Source organism: Engraulis encrasicolus, chromosome 9 (genome assembly GCF_034702125.1).
Source record: "Engraulis encrasicolus isolate BLACKSEA-1 chromosome 9, IST_EnEncr_1.0, whole genome shotgun sequence".
In the NCBI taxonomy this organism is placed as follows: Eukaryota; Metazoa; Chordata; class Actinopteri; order Clupeiformes; family Engraulidae; genus Engraulis; species Engraulis encrasicolus.
In genome coordinates this window covers 48,885,688-48,905,976 of record NC_085865.1, presented here as the reverse complement: position 1 = coordinate 48,905,976, position 20,289 = coordinate 48,885,688, and the positions used below count along the sequence as shown (strand labels likewise).

General features: G+C 43.5%; 1 protein-coding gene across 1 annotated transcript; it reads left to right on the top strand.

Moving 5' to 3' along the window:
* Window positions 1–11: 11 nt before the first annotated feature.
* On the top strand, window positions 12–15,481 carry acad8 (acyl-CoA dehydrogenase family, member 8). The gene is made up of 11 exons (XM_063207317.1): window positions 12–142; window positions 3,908–4,008; window positions 4,362–4,531; window positions 6,376–6,485; window positions 7,615–7,691; window positions 8,025–8,162; window positions 9,292–9,427; window positions 11,766–11,863; window positions 12,980–13,132; window positions 14,627–14,729; window positions 15,362–15,481. The coding sequence occupies exons 1-11, from the start codon at window positions 28–30 to the stop codon at window positions 15,415–15,417; spliced, it is 1,257 nt and encodes a 418-aa protein (XP_063063387.1). The 5' UTR covers window positions 12–27; the 3' UTR covers window positions 15,418–15,481.
* The last annotated feature ends 4,808 nt before the right edge of the window (window positions 15,482–20,289 follow it).

Sequence of the window (20,289 nt, the reverse complement as noted above, 5' to 3'; positions counted from 1 at the left end):
ACTGTGATGTAACAGCTGAAAACCATCATGGCGGCCGCCAGGACATTATTTAGATTTGCCCGGTTAACTTCATGTGCTGGCAAAAGTAGGAGTTTAATATTTAACAGAATACAAAGGCGAGGAATTTCATCTAGCATCGATCGTAAGTATCTCGTTTGAACCACACATGGATTTTTGGTGCCCCTCGAGTGCAAGACAAGTGTCATGTCAAGACATTGATTTCAGCCCAGAATGGTCAGAGATGGATTTGCGGACAATTAAACAAAGTTACTGTGCTATAACGGCAAAATGATACTGTCTTTATAATATTTTAAATTGGGCCCTTGTTTGGTGAAGTGAATACGTTTTGTTGCTCTAGGGGGGTGAGCAAGGCGTATCCATCTGTGATAGATTCAATAGTTGGGACAAGCTGCTGCACAAATGTTGCTGTTCCCAAATGCAGCACATTTGGATGTTGAGTGCGGTCCTATCCTCGACTTAAATTGCGAAACCTCGACCTGCGAAGTCCGATCAATGACCTTTACATTGTGTGTCATACGGGTCATTGCATGCTGTAATACGATATGGCTTGAAAATGTTGTCGAGCAGGCATGATTCCAGTAGACTTCATAAAAACCTAGAATACACTACAGAGTTTTGCATTTTTCTATGCTTGTGGTTCATCATTCCCACGTGGTAATAACTAGCCATTCAGGTTGGGGGCGGGTTATTGACGTGGAAGTGTAGTTCTCAAATGGGTCATTTCACGTGAAATCAGACACTTTGGGACCCGACCGACCCGGATTTCAATCATACTTGGTGTGCCTTTTCAGTAGCAAGGTAGCACCACAGAACTGCATTGGTTTGAATCTGACACTAATATTAAGGGAGAAACAGACTAGGAAAGGTTCACATGTGAGGGTAGGACACTATACATTCAGCCTTGAATATATCAGTCAGTGTTGGTCACAAAAAGATGCCTGTGGTGTTGTTTGAAAGCTCTTTTCTGGCTCTACATATTACACAATCACCTTGGAATACAACTACTCTCAGAATATGAATTATGATAAATTGAAAAATTAAAAAGTGAATATCTAAAAAACTCATATTTTAAAATGGCCAGTTCCTTGTCCAAACGTAGCCGGCAATGTCATGAGCAGCACCTAAAATGCTGGTGTTCGGTTTGTTATTCATTTCAGAGAGAATTTGACTCACAAATATGGCGTCATACAGACCACTTACTAATAATATGGTAATACCATAGTAGCATCACATGACAAAACAAAAACAAAACAAAAATGGTCAGTGTCCATGGTCCCAGGTTTCAGAAACTAAGGCAGATGTCCATTTATACACACCAAATGATGATATGTGAATGTTTGAACATTCCTTCTCTGTGTGCCTGTGCCATCTTCCCTTTTACCGTACTTTAAAGAGATAATCAATGGCTACACTCTCATTTTGTACTCTACCAGTGCATTTGAAGCAATAGCTGTGTCTTTTGTAGATAATGTATAAGTACGTCCCGTTGCAGTTACAGGTTCCACTACCAGAAGCACATCCTGATAATCCATGACAAGTCTATCTGGTCTGAAGGGAAAAGTGAAGGATGGAGATGGCCCATGAGGATGCAGGAAGTTCAGTTTCACCTCTCCAGTGCTCGGCATACATTCCTCAGCACATGCTAGCCACCAGTTGCCATCATATACAGCTACAACATACCCTTTTGATGCTTGAAAATGTAACACATTCCTTTACTGAGCTCACTCTTTCAACTCTGCCTTCTTTGAATGCTCAAAATGGCCTAACTTCCACTGTGTCCATTGACAATGGGCAGAAGCTGTGAGTGTAGTTTTTGAGTACCTGGAATAGTTCTTGCAGATTCAAACCTTTTCAACAGGTTCTCAGCTTCATGATGGTACATCTCTGTTGTGGCAAACTGGCAATGGATGTTCTTGACATTATCCTTGACTGACTCCCTTGAACCAGGAACGTTTTTTTCTATAGTTTTGTAATTCAAGATGCTATTCAATCATTTCACTGGAACAACCAGTGCAGGCCACAATCCATCCATTTGTATGCTACTACCAAGATCAGTTGAAACTGGGAAAAAAAATCTGTTGTTGTTGTTATTTCAGACTGCAACATTCATGATACCAATTGCTGTACATCTGTCTCAGAAGCTCCTAATTCAGTTCCTCAGTGACACTTCATCAATGACAGAACATCCAAAGAAGATCCTATATTTTTTCTGATGGCTGTGCTGCACAATATAAGAACCTTAAAAACACAACAAATTTGTGCCACCATGAGGCAGATTTTCACATACCTGCAGAGTGGCACTTTTTTGCCACATCACATGGCAAAGGTCCATGTGATGGCGTTGGAGGGACAGTTAAATGGCTTGCTGCACGAGCAAGTCTGCAACGTTCCTATTGACAATTAAATTGTAACGCCATACCAACTGTTTGAATTTGTCAAGGATAATGTCAAGAACATCCATTGCCAGTTTGCCACAACAGAGATGTACCATCATGAAGCTGAGAACCTGTTGAAAAGGTTTGAATCTGCAAGAACTATTCCAGGTACTCAAAAACTACACATCTTCTGCCCATTGTCAATGGACACAGTGGACGTTAGGCCATTTTGAGCATTCAGAGAAGGCAGAGTTGAAAGAGTGAGCTCAGTAAAGGAATGTGTTACATTTTCAAGCATCAAAGGGTATGTTGTAGCTGTATATGATGGCAACTGGTGGCTAGCATGTGCTGAGGAATGTATGCCGAGCACTGGAGAGGTGAAACTGAACTTCCTGCATCCTCATGGGCCATCTCCATCCTTCACTTTTCCCTTCAGACCAGATAGACTTGTCATGGATCATCAGGATGTGCTTCTGGTAGTGTAAACCTAACTGCAACGGGACGTAATTAATACATTATCTACAAAAGACACAGCTATTGCTTCAAATGCACTGGTAGAGTACAAAATGAGAGTGTAGCCATTGATTATCTCTTTAAAGTACGGTAAAGGGAAGATGGCACAGGCACACAGAGAAGGAATGTTCAAACATTCACATATCATCATTTGGTGTGTATAAATGGACATCTGCCTTAGTTTCTGAAACCTGGGACCATGGACACTGACCATTTTTGTTTTGTTTTTGTTTTGTCATGTGATGCTACTATGGTATTACCATATTATTAGTAAGTGGTCTGTATGACGCCATATTTGTGAGTCAAATTCTCTCTGAAATGAATAACAAACCGAACACCAGCATTTTAGGTGCTGCTCATGACATTGCCGGCTACGTTTGGACAAGGAACTGGCCATTTTAAAATATGAGTTTTTTTAGATATTCACTTTTTAATTTTTCAATTTATCATAATTCATATTCTGAGAGTAGTTGTATTCCAAGGTGATTGTGTAATATGTAGAGCCAGAAAAGAGCTTTCAAACAACACCACAGGCATCTTTTTGTGACTAACACTGACTGATATATTCAAGGCTGAATGTATAGTGTCCTACCCTCACATGTGAACCTTTCCTAGTCTGTTTCTCCCTTAATATTAGTGTCAGATTCAAACCAATGCAGTTCTGGGGTGCTACCTTGCTACTGAAAAGGCACACCAAGTATGATCGAAATCCGGGTCGGTCGGGTCCCAAAGTGTCTGATTTCACGTGAAATGACCCAAATGCCGCCCCACAGAATCTAGGTCTGTGTGCCCCCCCCCCCTTGCTACTGGCTGGTATGGCTACTTCATTATCATCATCATAATGATGATGATAATCATCGTTTTGCTTCATGTCATTATTATGTCATTCTAACATTAAAAAAACGGACTCTCAAAACCCTGTCCAAACTTGCCTCCATATAGATTTTTATTTGGGTGCTACCCAAATAGACTTGTTCACTTGTCTCATCTTGTTTCAGCGTCAATCGGCCTCTCAGATGAACAGAAGGAATTCCAGAAAGTTGCGTTTGACTTCGCAGCCAACGAAATGGCACCACACATGGCGGAATGGGACGAAAAGGTGTGTGCAATTACCAAGATTTACCAAAGCATTTTTATTGTTTGCATGCTAAACACCTCAAGTCTGCGCCAGCGCATGTGCAGTGACTGCGCAGGTTGACCCTGGCATAGCAAAGATAATCTTCTTCATAGTTCAAGTCAGATTATGAGGTCCCCCCCCCCCCCCCATTGATAAATCTAATACAAAGCAAAACACGTTTTGTAAGGTATTCCCGGTGATAATCCATGGGATTGTGTGTGTGTGCGTGTGTGTGTGCGTGCGTGTGCGTGTGCATGCATGTCCATCTGTGTGTGTGTGTCCGTGTCCGTGTCCGTGTCTGTGTCCATCTGTGTGTGTGTGTTGGTGCCCTCCAGGAAATCTTCCCGGTGGAGTGTATGCGTAAGGCGGCTCAGCTGGGTTTCGGAGGGATCTACGTGGACCCGGAGCTGGGCGGCTCGGGGCTGTCTCGCCTGGACACCTCTGTCATCTTCGAGGCCCTGTCCACCGGCTGCGTCAGCACCACGGCCTACATCAGCATCCACAAGTAAATATACAAGTAGAAACTAGACATGCACTCAGAGTGCAGACCTCCGCCAAGGAAGCTGTTTGATAGAACATTTGATTGTGACACTATATTTTTTCCCAAGTCTTTCTGCCTTCTTTTTGTAGAGTTGGAAACTGGAATGTCAAAATCACCCTATCCCGGATCACCACCAAAATTTTATCACTTTTGTGATTTTGTCACGTTTGTGCTTTTGTCATTTCCAACAACTCTACAAAGTATCATCCAAATCCGTTCATAACATTTTCAGTTATCCCACTGGCAGACAGACCAAAACAAACAGTCAGACAAACCAACGCGACCAAAAACAAAACCTCCTTTTGCGGAGGTAAAAAAACACAACGTCCTTGGAGGAGGTAATAATAATATCCATATTTTAAAGTGCAATATCACCATACACAAAGTACTCAAAGGTATGAAGCTCCTATGCACAGACAGTGTCCAGGAGCTGGTGAAATGCAGTCATAAGTAATCCAGAGAACAGGAGAAGAATCGTCGCATACTGGTGAATTTAATATTGCTGTTTTTTTTTTCAAAGTGAATCTGATGAAGTACAAGTGAAACGTGTTGCTCAGTGAAACAAATCTCAATCTCACTAAAACAGCAATATGAAATCCACCAGTGTGCAGTGATTCTTCTCCTATTCTCTTGATCACCATACATGCATCGGCACCATAGCCTCCATCAGCCTACATCTGATTTCCAGATCAAGCCAGAGCGTTTTAGCTCATATTACGGCTCAACCTGTTATCTCCCTATTTTTGCATAACTCGGGCTTAGACTACGTGTTGTGTTATAACGTGGAATAGGATATGTGCGCTACTAGTGTCTGGTTGCATGTTGGGTAGACTCAAGGAAGAAACGTTAGCATTAGCTTATTGATAAGAGGGGCGAATCTTGTAGATGCGACTAACCCAGTCCTCGGCTCACGTTAGCCCGTCACCGCAAACTGTTAGTTTCGTTAGTCCATTCAAATTAAGGAGTAGGTCCACTTCTCTTCTCCACGCCGCATTCTTCCACCAGCAATACAAATAAATCCAAGTGCAAAAGCCAGTCACATCGGCCATGGGCAAGCTCTCACCCTGCTACCCCTGGCGTGACAATCGACCACCCCAATGTTCACCTCCACCTGGCTTATATGCGCGGTGTCAACCCAAAACCAATGCCATTCTTCACTTGAGCTGCGTGGAGTGTGTCATATGGTCGTGTATTGTATACTCTATGTGCATTGACCTTTCCCTGACCTCTCCTATCGTAACATCCATCAGTTTGAAATGCGGCACATTTTGGACAGTGGGAGCGGCAGTTTTCCAGAGTGCCACGTTTTTAACAGTGATTCTTAATGGTGACAGACAGTGCAGTGTGCCGTGATTGCAGTGTGCAGTGATTAGTGTTTGTCATTATTAGTGTCAGTGTCATGGCTTATCAGATTGGACTTGGCACCATCAACTCCTCGACTTCATTAGGATTTCACCCTCTGCCTTGACACTAAAGAACAGCACAGGGATGGGAGCTTCAGGACCATGACTTGCTGCTTTATTATGTACTCTAGTATCTGCACATGTCCTGTATCTGCTGCTATGTTCTGACATGTTTGTATATCCTATTTTTTTTCCTTTAGAAAATGTGGCCAGGGGTGCAAAATAGATCTTAGTTTTAAATTAACTGACAATTAAGTTATATCAGAACCCATTTTTTCCTTTCTTTCTTTCTTTCTTTCTTTCTTTCTTTCTTTCTTTCTTTCTTTCTTTCTTTCTTTCTTTCTTTCTTTCTTTCTTTCTTTCTTTCTTTCTTTCTTTCTTTCTTTCTTTCTTATTTTATCCCAGCATGTGTAACTGGATGATTGACACCTTTGGGAACGCGGAGCAGAGGGAGAGGTTCTGTCCAGATCTTTGCACCATGGACAAGTTTGCTTCCTACTGTCTCACCGAGCCTGGTAAACACACACACACACACACACACACACACACACACACACACACACACACACACACACACACACACAAACCAATACATGACCTTTATTGCTTCTGTATACAGTAAGTGCATCTGCGTCTCTTGTGTGTATTAGAGTGCATCAAACACTCCCGGACTTTTGAAAATATCGCTCTGCTTTTGCAGAATTGTTCATTTTTTTAGTAACACAATTGTCTCGTGATTTTTTTGCAAATTTGATTAGTGTTAAAGGGTGGCACAATAGATTTGACAAATGGGCATTTTTTTCCGAAAGCGGTGAAAGGTGTCTACTATATTGATCTATAGTAATTAGGAGAATTATTTGGCAGAATGCTCCAGTTGTCTTTCTACTTTCCCCAGATTTGAAATCCTTTGTGCATGTTTTTTCACACTTCCTATAGCAAGGTTTTACCCCCCATTGCACCTTTAGCCATGTTGCCATCCATTAGCCATTTTTTGGTTGTTTGATGTTCTGTACAATTTTTGATGTTCTGGGGGCATACTAGTTTTGATTCTGCTGAAAAAAAATGGCCATTCACTGCAATTAAAAATGTCAAGACTATTGTGCCACCCTTTAACATGGGCAGTCATGGGTGAGCGGTTAGGGCGTCAGACTTGCATCCCAGAGGTTGCCGGTTCGACTCCTGACCCGCCAGGTTGGTGGGGGGAGTAATCAACCAGTGCTCTTTCCCATCCTCCTCCATGACTGAGGTACCCTGAGCATGGTACCGTCCCACCGCACTGCTCCCCATGGGGCGCCACTGAGGGCTGCCCCCTTGCACGGGTGAGGCATAAATGCAATTTCGTTGTGTGCAGTGTGCAATGTTCACTTGTGTGCTGTGGAGTGCTGTGTCACAATGACAATGGGAGTTGGAGTTTCCCAATGGGCTTTCACTTTCACTTTTTTCATAACATTTGCAAGTTACTGTAGTGCAAAGGAACAATACTGCAAGAGCAGAGTGGGATTTTGCCAAGTTTAAATTTTCCATGGCTGTTTGATGCACCCCAGTGTGTATTTGCATGGTCTCTTCTCCTTTTGTTGTAAAACATTCATGAATATGAGCGAGTTTCTGATGTTCTGTCTGGTCTCTCTGTGTGTGTTTTCCTAGGCAGTGGGAGTGACGCTGCGTCTCTGCTGACCAATGCTAAGCTGCAGGGAGATCACTACGTCCTCAATGGCTCCAAGGTAACGCCACTGGGCCACATGTGGCCCGCACTACCAAACCTGCTGTGGCTGCACATGGCTTATGTTCACTCAGCAACACTTTGTAGTGCTCTACTAAATTGGTTTGAATTCTTAAATGATCTATTTGGTTGCTGTTTCATGCACTCTTTTAATTATAATATTGAATATGTGCTGGTTAAACCGGCCAGCCACAACTGTTGATTACTTGGCTATGATCCTTAGGCTGTGACCTCTGGGCTGTAGCTTAGCCTGTGACCTTGTAAACCTTGACCTGAGGCTCTGACCTCTGTACGCTCTCTGTGACCTGTGACCTGTGCTATATGCTCTCCCCAGGCCTTCATCAGTGGCGGCGGTGACACGGACGTGTACGTGGTGATGTGCCGTACGGGCGGCGGCGGGGCCAAGGGCATCTCCTGCGTGGTGGTGGAGAAGGGGACGCCGGGACTCAGCTTTGGCAAGAAGGAAAAGAAGGTGGGAGGAGGACGAGGAGGAGGAGAGAGATGAGGAGGAGAGAGGTTAGGAGGAGAGATGATGAGGAGGAGGATGACAGATCAAATCAAAGACCAAGTCGGCTTTGTTGTCAATTCCTTCACATGCTCTGGCCATGGAAAGGCATTGAATTTTTTACTATCCTGCGCAAAGACATGGAATTAGGCACAGACAGGCTAGACATTGAAGTGCAACACAGGACAATATAAAGTAATGAGAGGAATTTTGTGGAAAACATCCAAATATTATATTTGCAACCGACTAGAGACGATATGGGGCATGTACTTGTTCATAATGGGGCATGTACTTGTTCATAATGGGGCATGTACTTGTTCATAATGGGGCATGTACATGTTCATAATGGGGCATGTACTTGTTCATAATGGGGCATGTACTTGTTCATAATGGGGCATGTACATGTTCATAATGGGGCATGTACATGTTCATAATGGGGCATGTACATGTTCATAACACATTATGAACATGTACAGTATCACAGCTTGTGTGTACTTGTGGTTGCATACTATTTCGCAGATGGCCACAAGGGGTCAGTGTTCATGTGTAGGCGCAGCTGTGTTATTTAATGTATACAAGCTGTATATTATAAGCCTGTAACCTGTAGCCTGCAGCACCCATGAAGTACAGGCTACATTTTGGGGGCCAATGAAGTACTGTGTGCGTGTGTGCGTGTGCGTGTGCGTGCACACACTTGTTACTACCACTATTGTGAGGACCACATATTGACATTTCACCTCTGCTGTGAGGACTTCTGTGGTCGACATTTAAAACAAAACAATTGAGAAACACATTTAATGGTGGTGAGGACGGTCCTCACCACCATTAAATATGTTTTTTTCTCAATTGTTTCATTGGTGAAAAAATGTAAAGTGCGAAAACATTTGTTTACTGACTGGTTAGGGTTAGGGATTGTTTGAGTTAGGGCACAGTTTTAGTATTCACTAGTTTTGTTACTATATAATGGGAGTCAATGGAATGACATCACATAGAACATAATTAATGTGTGCGTGTGTGTCAAGGTCAGAATTACAGGATGGGATAGGCCAGTGCGTCTGTAATGGGTCCTCACCACAGCATATTCTGCACCACACAGGTGGGGTGGAACTCTCAGCCAACCAGAGCGGTGATCTTTGAGGACTGTGCCGTCCCGGTGACCAATCGGCTTGGGGTAGAGGGCCAAGGCTTCAATATCGCCATGAGGGGTCTGAACGGAGGCCGCATCAACATCGGTCAGTCTAATTCAGTGTTTCCCAACCTTTTTTGTGCCAAGGCACACTTTTTCCCTTGAAAAAATCTCACGGCACACCACCAACCAAAAATGATGAAATAATGAAAACAAATTATTCTCTGATAAGAATGACTGTATTGTTAATATAGGCGGATAAGTGTCTTGAATAGCAATCAAACAAACACAAAACTGTATTTTTTTAGTCATATTTTATATTTCCTCTTTCAAATAAAAAGTGCACTTAATGTTCACTTCTTAAAGAAGCTATAGGCTAAACTTCAAAGTAGGCCTACAATTTACAAATTGTTATTCTGTCCAAAAGCATTCTATTAGCAGGAATACAGAAAATAATGCTTATTTTGACAGTAGCAACATTTGGGAAATATTTCACTGAAGATGCGTACAAATATCAATCTCTGTATATTTTACTCACTTAATCTTAATGTGAAACCTATGCGTCTTTCACCTTTGGCTAAGGCCCGCCCTAAAATGCTGTTTGACCACAATCACAGCGCTGCAAAAGGACGAGGTCGGTCAGAAGAAGTCGGACAGTTTGACTACGCTCCATGAACTCAAAGCGGAAATCTCATGTTTTCAAATGCAAGATATTACGGTCATATTATTATTAAAAACTGATTGGAAATTGTGCCTGGGGTGTTTGTGACAAAGGTGCAAGTTTCCCCGCGAGGTAACAGGAGGTAATCGCTTTCCCCTTTCCCTAAAACCGGGCTAATTATGCTTACCGGCAGTTGGATAGTCTGGCTTGAAAGGTCTCGGCATCCTCACACTCGACTAGAAAGCTCGCGGACCAACAAACTACTTTGTGTGCTCAATCATGCCACCACCTCACTCGTTTAACTTTTCAGTAAGGTTGTAAGCAAAACACAAATCTGTTTCAGGGTAGGATTTTGGTTTTCTGACCTAATTAATGAAGAAACAGCGCTAGCAAAGTTAACTATCAGTCACGTCAGGAGGATTGTTTTGACTAGCAGCTGATGGACGCTTTTTGTTTGGGCTACTGAAGATACATCAATGCAATTCGCTACCTGCTGCCACCTAGTGATAAGGAATTATTTCATGCTTAGGACGCCAGTCAATAGCAGACACTAGGCTACTAGAAAATGACGTAGGCATTATTTGCTGATAATTACGATGAATTAAAAAAAAAAAAAATCCCCAAGAATTTTCCACGGCACACCTGACAGTCTCTCGAGGCACACTAGTGTGCCGCGGCACAGTGGTTGGGAAACACTGGTCTAATTCACCATCCTCAATCTCTCTTATACTATTTTCTGGCCGACCAGAACCGTGCCAATGCCCGTTCTCGCACCAGTTACGTTTTGAACTGAAGTGCTTACCTGCAAACCACCCGCGTTCATACCGGACTCTTACATTTTCCACACTTGACTGTGTGTTACCCAGATGAACCTGCTGATGCCACGTTGTCATCACGGTTCACAGAGAAAAAAGTTTTTTTTGCAAACCATTTTTCCGGTTCTCGAATGCTCAGACTTGCGGCATGAACACGCCATTCAGTGCGAGATTAGGTTACCCAGGCTTCGCCCTTGTGGTGACGCAACGCCTTCGGCTCCGCTACACTCACTAAGGCCAAAAGCTCGTTCATGAGCATTCGGCTTCAGTTCCCTCCACAGCGGGAAACTCCACCCACTTTGTCTGTAACTACTCAACTTTGAGCATTTCCAACTGTCCTGGGTAGAGGCGTGTTCAGTGACGTTGTTCAAGCAGAGACGTTCAATTGGGATTAGAAAGTTTGTTGTAAACTTTGGCGCAGCCTGTTCTGCCCTCGACCAGTAGCAAACCAACCATCTTTTATACAGATGGGTCAACCATGCCGTTTTAGAATGTTCGTTGTTATGCTCTTGGTCAGACCAAGTCTCGAGGAGATTTGAAAGTCATGATAATCAGGCAAAAATGTTTTGGTTGCTAGGTCTGGCCTCGCATCGTTGGAGTCGTCTGCCAGGCTTGCCAAGAATCTGGCACACCAATCACAACGCAGAGATTTGTTTCGAATCAAAGCGGGCGGGGTTTTGAGGGAGTGACGACGAAGCTCGCAACATTGGGAAAGCACATCAACGAGAAAGATGGCGCTGATTGGTCAGAGCGCCGGCCTATAGGCACAGGCACAGTTTGAAAGACAACGGGTTGTTCTCATCAACAATCTTTGGATGTACTTTTCATCGGGGTCAGACTAAATTACACATCCAAGCTCACATTTAGGCTGGTTTTTTAGGCTATAATCAATCTAGATGCCTTGTATGTAATATCTACCAACGCTTTTGTGTGTGTGTGTGCGTGTGCGTGTGCGTCTTTCCGTGCAGCCTCTTGTTCGCTGGGAGCGGCCCATGCGTGTGTACTGCTGGCTAAAGACCACTTGACCGTCCGGAAGCAGTTTGGAGAGCCTCTTTCAAGCAATCAGGTAAGTGTCCTGAGGTGTGCCGTTCCAGCAGTTCAACTATGTTGAGATGGCTACCAAGCTGTAATGACAGAGCATTCATCTGGTGGTAATTGATATGATGTTCTCTGCTAGGGCTGTAATGATGCACTCAGCTCACGATTCAGTTCTTTGAACTACAGTTTGACACACCCCACGATTTCTGAAATGTAGCTCATATAAAGCTTAGAAGCAAACCAATCACAACGCAGAGATTTGTTTTGAATTAAAGCGGGCAGGGTTTTGAGGGAGTGACAACGAAGCTCGCAAAACCGTTGGGAAAGCACATCAACGGCAAAAGATCGCTGATTGATCAGAGCGCCGGCACGGTTTGAAAAAACAACAGGTTGTTCTCATCAACAATCTTCCGATGTATCGTACATCGGGGCCAGACTAAATTACACATCCAGTCTCACATTTAGGCTGTTTTATCAGGCTAAGATACTGCATTACCGTGTTAACTGTGCGTTTTCTCCTCTTGTATGTTGCATCTTCTGCCGTTTTTAGCTGGTTGAAATTTCTACCGAGCTGTAGTTAACCCTTTGAGGAGTACCATCACAAATATGTGATTAGAATTTTGCCCAAATTTTGAGTTCTCATTATGATGTCATAATGTCTTTGCGAGATTTTTAACACAGACGTCTATAGGAGCTGTAGAGTGTTCCAGTAAAATTCTAGAAGAACCTCTAGAAATTCCTTACTCCTCAAAGGGTTAAACTGTAATATTTTCTCCTTTGGTGTCTAGTTTCTGCAGTTTTAAGTCAATGATTGGCTGTTGCTGGAAATTGCTACAAAGCTGTTTTAACAATGGCTACGTTTACATGGCGTATTTAATTCCCAGTTAATAATTCAGAATTAAATAATTCCATCGAGTTTACTCTGATCTTTCATTTATTTCCGAATTGTGAAGTGCTTCATGACGTTTTCAAAGTGGAATTAAGCTTTTTTCAGAATTAAACTTTACTTTTCTAAGCTAGTTGTTGTAACACTGCTGTAGTAACACTGTCATATTTTCTCTTCTGGGGTCTAGTTCCTGCAGTTCAAGCTAGCAGAGATGGCTAGCTGTAGTAACACTGTCATATTTTCTCTTCTGGTCTCTAGTTTCTGCAGTTCAAGCTAGCGGAGATGGCTACCAAGCTGGTGGCGTCTCGGCTGCTGGTGCGCGAGGCGGCCAGAGCACTGCAGGAGGGCCGGCCGGACAGTGTGGCCCTGTGCTCCATGGCCAAGCTCTTCGTCACGGACGAATGCTTCACGGTGAGAATCTCTCTCACTCACTCACTCACTCACACACTCACACACACTCACACACACTCTCACACACTCTCACACACTCTCACACACTCTCACACACTCTCACACACACACACACACACACACAAGCACACACGCGCACACGCGTGCACTGCTTTTCCATTGTGTGTTTGTGTGTGGTCTTTGGGATTCCATGAATCTGTAAGACATAGTTCTAGTCCTAATTGCAGCCTTCTGCAAACTAAAGCCACTGCTTCAATTCTATGATTATCACTCCAACAAGAAATTAACTTGTAGCCATACATGTGTGTGTGTTGGGATGTGTGTCATTGTTTTTGTGCGTCTGTGCTTTCAATCTGGCTGATGAAACCATGGATGAAGATGAAGGCTGACACAAAGAGGTTTTAGCTGTTTTTAGTGTGTGTGTGTGTGTGTGTGTGTGTGTGTGTGTGTGTGTGTGTGTGTGTGTGTGTGTGTGTGTGTGTGTGTGTGTGTGTGTGTGTGTGTGTGTGTGTGTGTGTGTGTGTCTGTGTGTGTGTGTGTGTGTGTGGTGTGTGTGTGTGTGTGTGTGTGTGTGTGTGTGTGTGTGTGTGTGTGTGTGTGTGTGTGTGTGTGTGTGTGTGTGTGTGTGTGTGTGTGTGTGTGTGTGTGTGTTAAAAAGAGTGAGTGCTCCATCTGATTGCCATCTCTGCATCTCTGGTGGTCTGATTGAAGACCATTAATCCGAGCTGCAGAGAGCTCAGAGTGAGAGAGAGAGAGAGGAAAACACCCAGTTGGTATTTTATTTAAACGGTCTTTATTTATTATTTAAACTGTTCTATGTGGAAATGACGACAGTCTGGTAATGCTGGTGGCAGGCATCGCTGGCTTTATCGCTTCATAATGGTGGAGGCCTGTTGGTGACCTACACAGCGGAAATGGGGTCAAGCTAGAATAAAAAAAAGTGTGCGTGGGTGCAGAGATGGGCAACCTGGATTCCGGAGCTACAATCCAGTGCCACATATTCCAAAACATTTTTTTTTAATTGGGGAATTCACCTGGTGAGTTGGACTGTACAGGTAAAACCAGGTCATTTGGAATAGGTGGCACTGGATTGTATCTTCTGAATCCAGGTTGCCCATCAAATAAAGGCAAATTAGATTAATAAATAAAACTCTGCTCCATTGATGTAAACCATGGATGTGTTGTTTCCAATTGTCTGTGTGTGAGTGCCACTGACCTATGCCCTGTAGAAATAACATGCATCGGTGTGTGTGTGTGTCTGACAAGCACCCTGTGGGTGCCTTCCAAACTAGCTCCTTCTGTTTCTGTTGCTAGTGGTCTTGTGATGCAACACTCAACAACATTCATGACCAAAGCAATTTAAAGACCATTATTTCGTTTGCAATTGTGATGCAGGACTCATGTCTGTGTGTACTTGGTTGGCATGAACTCATGTCTGTGTGTACTAGGTTGGCATGAACTCATGTCTGTGTGTGTCTGTCTGTGTCCCTACAGATCTGTAACCAGGCTCTGCAGATGCACGGGGGCTACGGCTACCTGAAGGACTATGCTGTGCAGCAGTTTGTACGAGACATCAGAGTCCATCAGATCCTGGAGGGTAAGACCTATCCCTTCATTACCTCCCATGCATTTGTTTATACGCTCTGTACCAAGTGCAGAACTGTAACTGAGGATCCAAGGCACTTATCTTAAGAAAAAATAAATATGAAGATCATTTCTTTCAAAATGCATGGGCCAGATTAAAAAATACAATGATTTGGACAAAATAATGGAACATCAGCTTTGAAGCCACACATTGAGTAACATGGCATGTCAATATTTTTAGCGGTTTCTTTCCAGAATTCATGCAGCCCATTGTCAAACATTACCTTTTTCCACAAATATTTACTACCGTCATCAAATTCCAAGTATTCATTATGACTTGGAGAATTGTACTTTTCAAACATGAAAAGGTGGATCTTCTCTATGTCTGCCATTTTAAATTTCCAGAAATTTATTTTTTTTAGCTGCAAAACATACTGTACTTTGGTCATCCTAGGAAATATTAGTTTATTACCTAATTAGTTTATTACCCAAATGTGGCAATAGGCAGCAGGGTTACAATGAGTATCATAGTTGCAATCCCTATTCTGGCCACAATCCTATGCCGTGCACCTTTTTAATGTTAAATGTTTAATGGTTAAATAAATGTATACCTATTTTTCCATATTTGTCTGTTCTTCACTGCAGGAACCAATGAAGTGATGCGTATGATCATTGCCAGAGGACTGCTGACGGAATCATGATGTTGAACAGACAAGCGCCCTCCCTTCATCGAAGGGAGCGGACACAACACACACATGTGCTGTAGACACACACACACACACACACACACACACAGTCACATGTACTACTGACATTAAGAGCTGCTACCCCATGAGTGTGTGAGTGAATGCGTGTTTGAGGAGTTTCAAGTGATGGGAAAAGTGTGTGTGCGTGCGCTCGTCTCCACGTCTCCATATGAGGAAAATTATAGGAGGGTGTGTGTGTGAAAATGTTACTGTGCTGAGTGTGTACTTGTGTTTTGGGATGCTTCTCCCCAGATTGTGTGTGTGGAGTACTGTAGGTCTTCTTCCAGCAGTAGAGTGTAAAGGTTTAGTGGGGTATAGAGCTCACGTTGTTGGTATAGGTTGCTTTAGGAATTATTGAAATACTGTCAGGTAGTCATTTTTTACATAGTGTGTGTTTGAGGAGAAAAACAAACACTCCAGCTTGTTGTGATATGTTTTTGTTTGTGTTGTTTTTATCTGTAGTTGTGTTGTTGCTTTGGTCATTCTTGAATGCCTTATACATGTTGTTGCCTTCTGGAACTGTTGATGACAGCCTTAGATCTAGACCACTAGGTGTCACATTCAACCTTTTGGCTTGCATTAACACAGGGCATGTCCTGGTACACACTGGGTCCATTTCATTATCTCACCTCCCGTCCTTTCCTTGTGCTTGTGGCCTCGGGATGCAAGGCAAGACGTCATTGACGATGGAAATTTTATTCAATTTCTTGCAAAAGCAGAATTCAAAGGTCATTTTCTCATTTGCAATCCCGATGTTTAATGGAGAAGAGCCCCCCCAAAGACTCCTCTGCCTAGGCTGACACTGGGGAATCGTTATCAGGGGCGGCGCGTCAGCGAAGCGCACAAGGTTACACCTGAAAGGAGAGGATTGGAAATGAGATACTGAGTGGGACACTGCCTTTTCACACTATCAGCAGAGTGCACCACCATCTTGGTACAGGTGTCAGTGTTTTTTCACAGCATCATCAAAGCTATTTTTCCTTCCCTTAGGACTCCGACTTTGTGTTTCGATGTTGCTCCTCCTTCGTGAGGAAATTAAGGTTTCTTTGCTATCAAAGTGCAGATCTCCACCCATCATTCAAAATCCTGATGGCAAACGAAAGTATCATATCTGAATTGTGTTTTTGCAAGACATTAAATTAAAAAAAAAAAAGATCAGGGATGATGTGTTTTGTGTTACGAGGACAGAGGAAAGGACCTGGAATGATGTGTTGCCCTATGCATGCTGTATCTATGGAGGGCAGGCAGCCTTGACCCATATGTGCTCCCAATGGTATCCCGTTCCACCTTGGGTTTTCCGCGGACACTGGTTGTCGTGGCGCTCAGATCTGTGTTAGTTACTCGGCAGGGGGGAGGCTTAGACGGAGCAGACTGACTCATCATTGTTACCTAAAACCTTCGCTCCGTGTCGCCCTCAGATAATCCCCTACGCTAAGCTAAAGGATAAGATTTATACCATCCGTGGGGTTTTCCAGTGATCAACAACTGAATGAATGGAGAGTCTTCATTTAATGCTGCAATATTGCAACGCCAACCCCCTCCCCATACACACACACACACACACACACACACACACGATCACTGGCTCTGCTGTGAAGGTCAACATGGACACCTGTCAGTGAACAGTAACCCCCTCCCTCCCTCCCTCCACACACCCCACCAATCCGAAAGAGCAGGAATAACGTACTACCTTAGTTGTCACTGTTAATGGGACATGGACACTGTCTGGACTTTGACATTGCTTTCTTGTCTGGAGATGATGACGATGGACATTGGCGCTGTGGTAGCCTACACAGCACCGCACAGCTGCCTGCAAACTCCCAGTGACCTGCAGTAGTGAACTGATGTAATAAAAGCCCCAGCCATGGGATTGGAAATCTGCCTTTGCCCTGGACTAAACACGTGCATACACACACACACACACACACATACACACACACACACACACACACACATAAGAGACACAGAGACCGTCATACTGGCATGTACAGTAGGGTTTAATATTTTTCCCGAAAATGGCATGAATCAAATCCCGGGATCTGACGGCCCATTGGGTTTTTTTTTTTTTTTTTCAATTTTTTTGATCTAGTCATGTAGAGCCTATAATTCAACTGTTCCTCCCAAACTGGCATTTTGTATCAAGTTGTTACTGTTTGTATCATTATTGGGAGAAAGGAATTAAGATAAAGCTCTCCTATCCACCAACACAATAATAATGAAGTGTAAGATGATAGCCTGTGCGCAGCATGCAGCGCTTATCAATGACGGTGGATTGTTGGTGGAGCTCACGACTTTCACCTATAAGTTTGATGCAACAGTGGGTTGGCTATTTTCCATTAAGGAATTGTGTTTGAGGTTGTGCGCAAATCATGGCACATTGTCCTTCACCTGTGGATAGTATACACGTCTACCGCCAGCTTCATGAGAACAATGTTTCACTGTCGGCTACTGTGATAAGCGGTGGGAAATATAGCCTATACGATGTCATCTCAATAGTGGAGTTCCGTGCATGGGATTTCATCTGGGTCAGTCAGAAATGGCAGTTTGCTTTAGCGCCAGGAAGAGTGTTTTTTCAAACAAGAAAACTGGTTCATCATAGGCAGGTATGCATGGCTAAACTGACTTTACCGTTTGCCCAAGTGCTATCGTTTTCCTCTGGTAATAGCACCGGGCGTCAGTTAGGTGACCTCGCGCGCATAATAAACCCATTAAAATATAGGCATAGACTTCAGTGTCTTTCAGAGCAATATGAACCAATCAGCTCGGCTTTGCAACTAAACAAAATACTTTCCTGATATCTACTTAACTAAAATAAGCTGCATTTTGTCTAATATTTGGAGACATCGCCTTGCCCTTTCTGCAGAGCGATTTTGGGAAGCGCCTCTCTCTCGTTCTCTCTCTAGTTCTCTCGCTCACACACAAAGCGACGCTTGCACTCTTCGCAAGACATATGTCACTTGACTCATCTTGTTGGATAGACCAGCCAAACGTGCAAGCTAGTTAGCCAATAGTTTCGATTGTGCTGCTTGGGGAGGAGGCAAAATTGGTACAATTTAGGCTGCATGAAAGCATACACGTTAACTTTCACGTTGTGCGATGGATGGAGACAAGTTTGGAATCGCTCCCTCTCTCACCCTCTCTCGCTCACACACACACGCGCGACGTAATTCTCTGCACTCTTCGCAAGACACTTGACTCGTCTTATTGGATACCATCCAAACTTGTAAGCTAGATAGCCAATAGTTTCGATTGTGCTGCTTGGACTGGATGTATTTAAACTGTTAAAATTTAGGCTGCATTAAAGCATCCACACGTTTCAACTTTCACGTTGTGCGATGGGTGGAGACAAGTTGGGAATCGCTATAAGTTAGAGATTTTTTTAAAACATGGGCTGGCAAGATGTAAATTACCTGCACTGCTTGAAAAAGACGATCGACTATGTGCCTCAGGCATCTTAAATACTAAAAACTAATAGGTGGATGGCGGGCGGATTCGGTTTTGGAAATTGGAGAAAAAACATTAGGGCGGGTGGATTAGAAATTCTGAGAAGCGGTTGCGGATGAAATAATACGTCAACCGCGCACCTCAGACATTGCTGAAATGGGCCTGTACTGCTGCTGCTTAAATGAGCCTGAAGTGTTACCGCTGCTAGATGGCACTGTTGCTTATGTTGCTGGGACAACAAATAGACACGCACTTAATTTTTTTTCCCGGTTTCCCGTCATGGCTTTCCCGGGAAACGGGAAATTGTTTTGATCAGATTTCCCGGGAATCCCGGGTCCCGGGATTAAACCCTAATGTACAGTACCCAGAGCCACTTGAATAAAGGTTACGTAAGAGTCGTTAAGAGGGTCCTGCCACTGTGATTCCTGGTATTCCTAGTGCAGACAGGGAAGCCGACTGGGGCAGGGGACAAAGGGGACAGTTGTCCCAGGACCAGGGACAGAGGTGGCCCAGAATTTGCTTCTCAATGCATTGTATCATGTATTGCATGGTTTCAGATGACTTTGTCCTGGGCCCAGCCATAGCTGTCAGCGGCCCTGAGTGTAGAGTGCGGAGGCTTGTCCCAGAGCTGCGGCTCAGAGACAAAGGCAGCAGCGGCAGCAGCAGCAGGCCAGGGCACCTGAACACATCTGGAACACACGGGTCAAATGTCTGAAGGGCCAGAGGAAATCTCTTGAGTGAGGCGAATGACTGTGCTACTGCACTGTGCTGTAATGCCCTCACAGACTGTGTTTCTGTGTAAAATCTCCTCTCTCTCTCTCTCTCTCAAGCAGAAACAACCAATGCGTTTCACAGTGTTGTTCTCTCTCGCTCGTAATGCCCTTGAGGATTCTGATCCTACACAGGCAGGTTGGCATGGAGGCTATCACTCCATCTTTGTATGTGTGTGTGTGACGTGTGTGTGTGTTTATCCTCAAGCTTGTGAAGATAAGCCTCACCTCACCTTTCACAAGTCTTCTAACATCTACACCTTGTCATTTTTATTTACAATGTTCTGTTCTCTCAATTATTAATAAATATCAAGTTGTTTTTCTTTTAAATTGTATAACCGTCTCTGTGTTTTCATGCTTGTTACTGTCAAGTCAATTTGTAATCCCACATGGAAGATAATATAATGCAACACTCATCTACACTTTAGTAACCACGCTGGAGACAAATGATACAATTATTGATTAGTTTACTTTGAATTTTAACATAATAAAAAAAACTAAGTATTATACATCAGAAGGTCAGAGGGGAAACGTTCATATAGGTGTATAGGTGCTCTACAAAACATTGAAACTAAGCAAATACATTCAAAGTTTTCATACTGTCAAATCAAAC

Coding starts and splice junctions, on each gene's coding strand:
- acad8 (XM_063207317.1), top strand. CDS start 28: ATGGCGGCCGCCAGGACATTATTTAGATTTGCCCGGTTAACTTCATGT. Junction 4,009..4,361: donor TGGCGGAATGGGACGAAAAG/GTGTGTGCAATT, acceptor GGTGCCCTCCAG/GAAATCTTCCCGGTGGAGTG. Junction 14,730..15,361: donor AGTCCATCAGATCCTGGAGG/GTAAGACCTATC, acceptor TCTTCACTGCAG/GAACCAATGAAGTGATGCGT.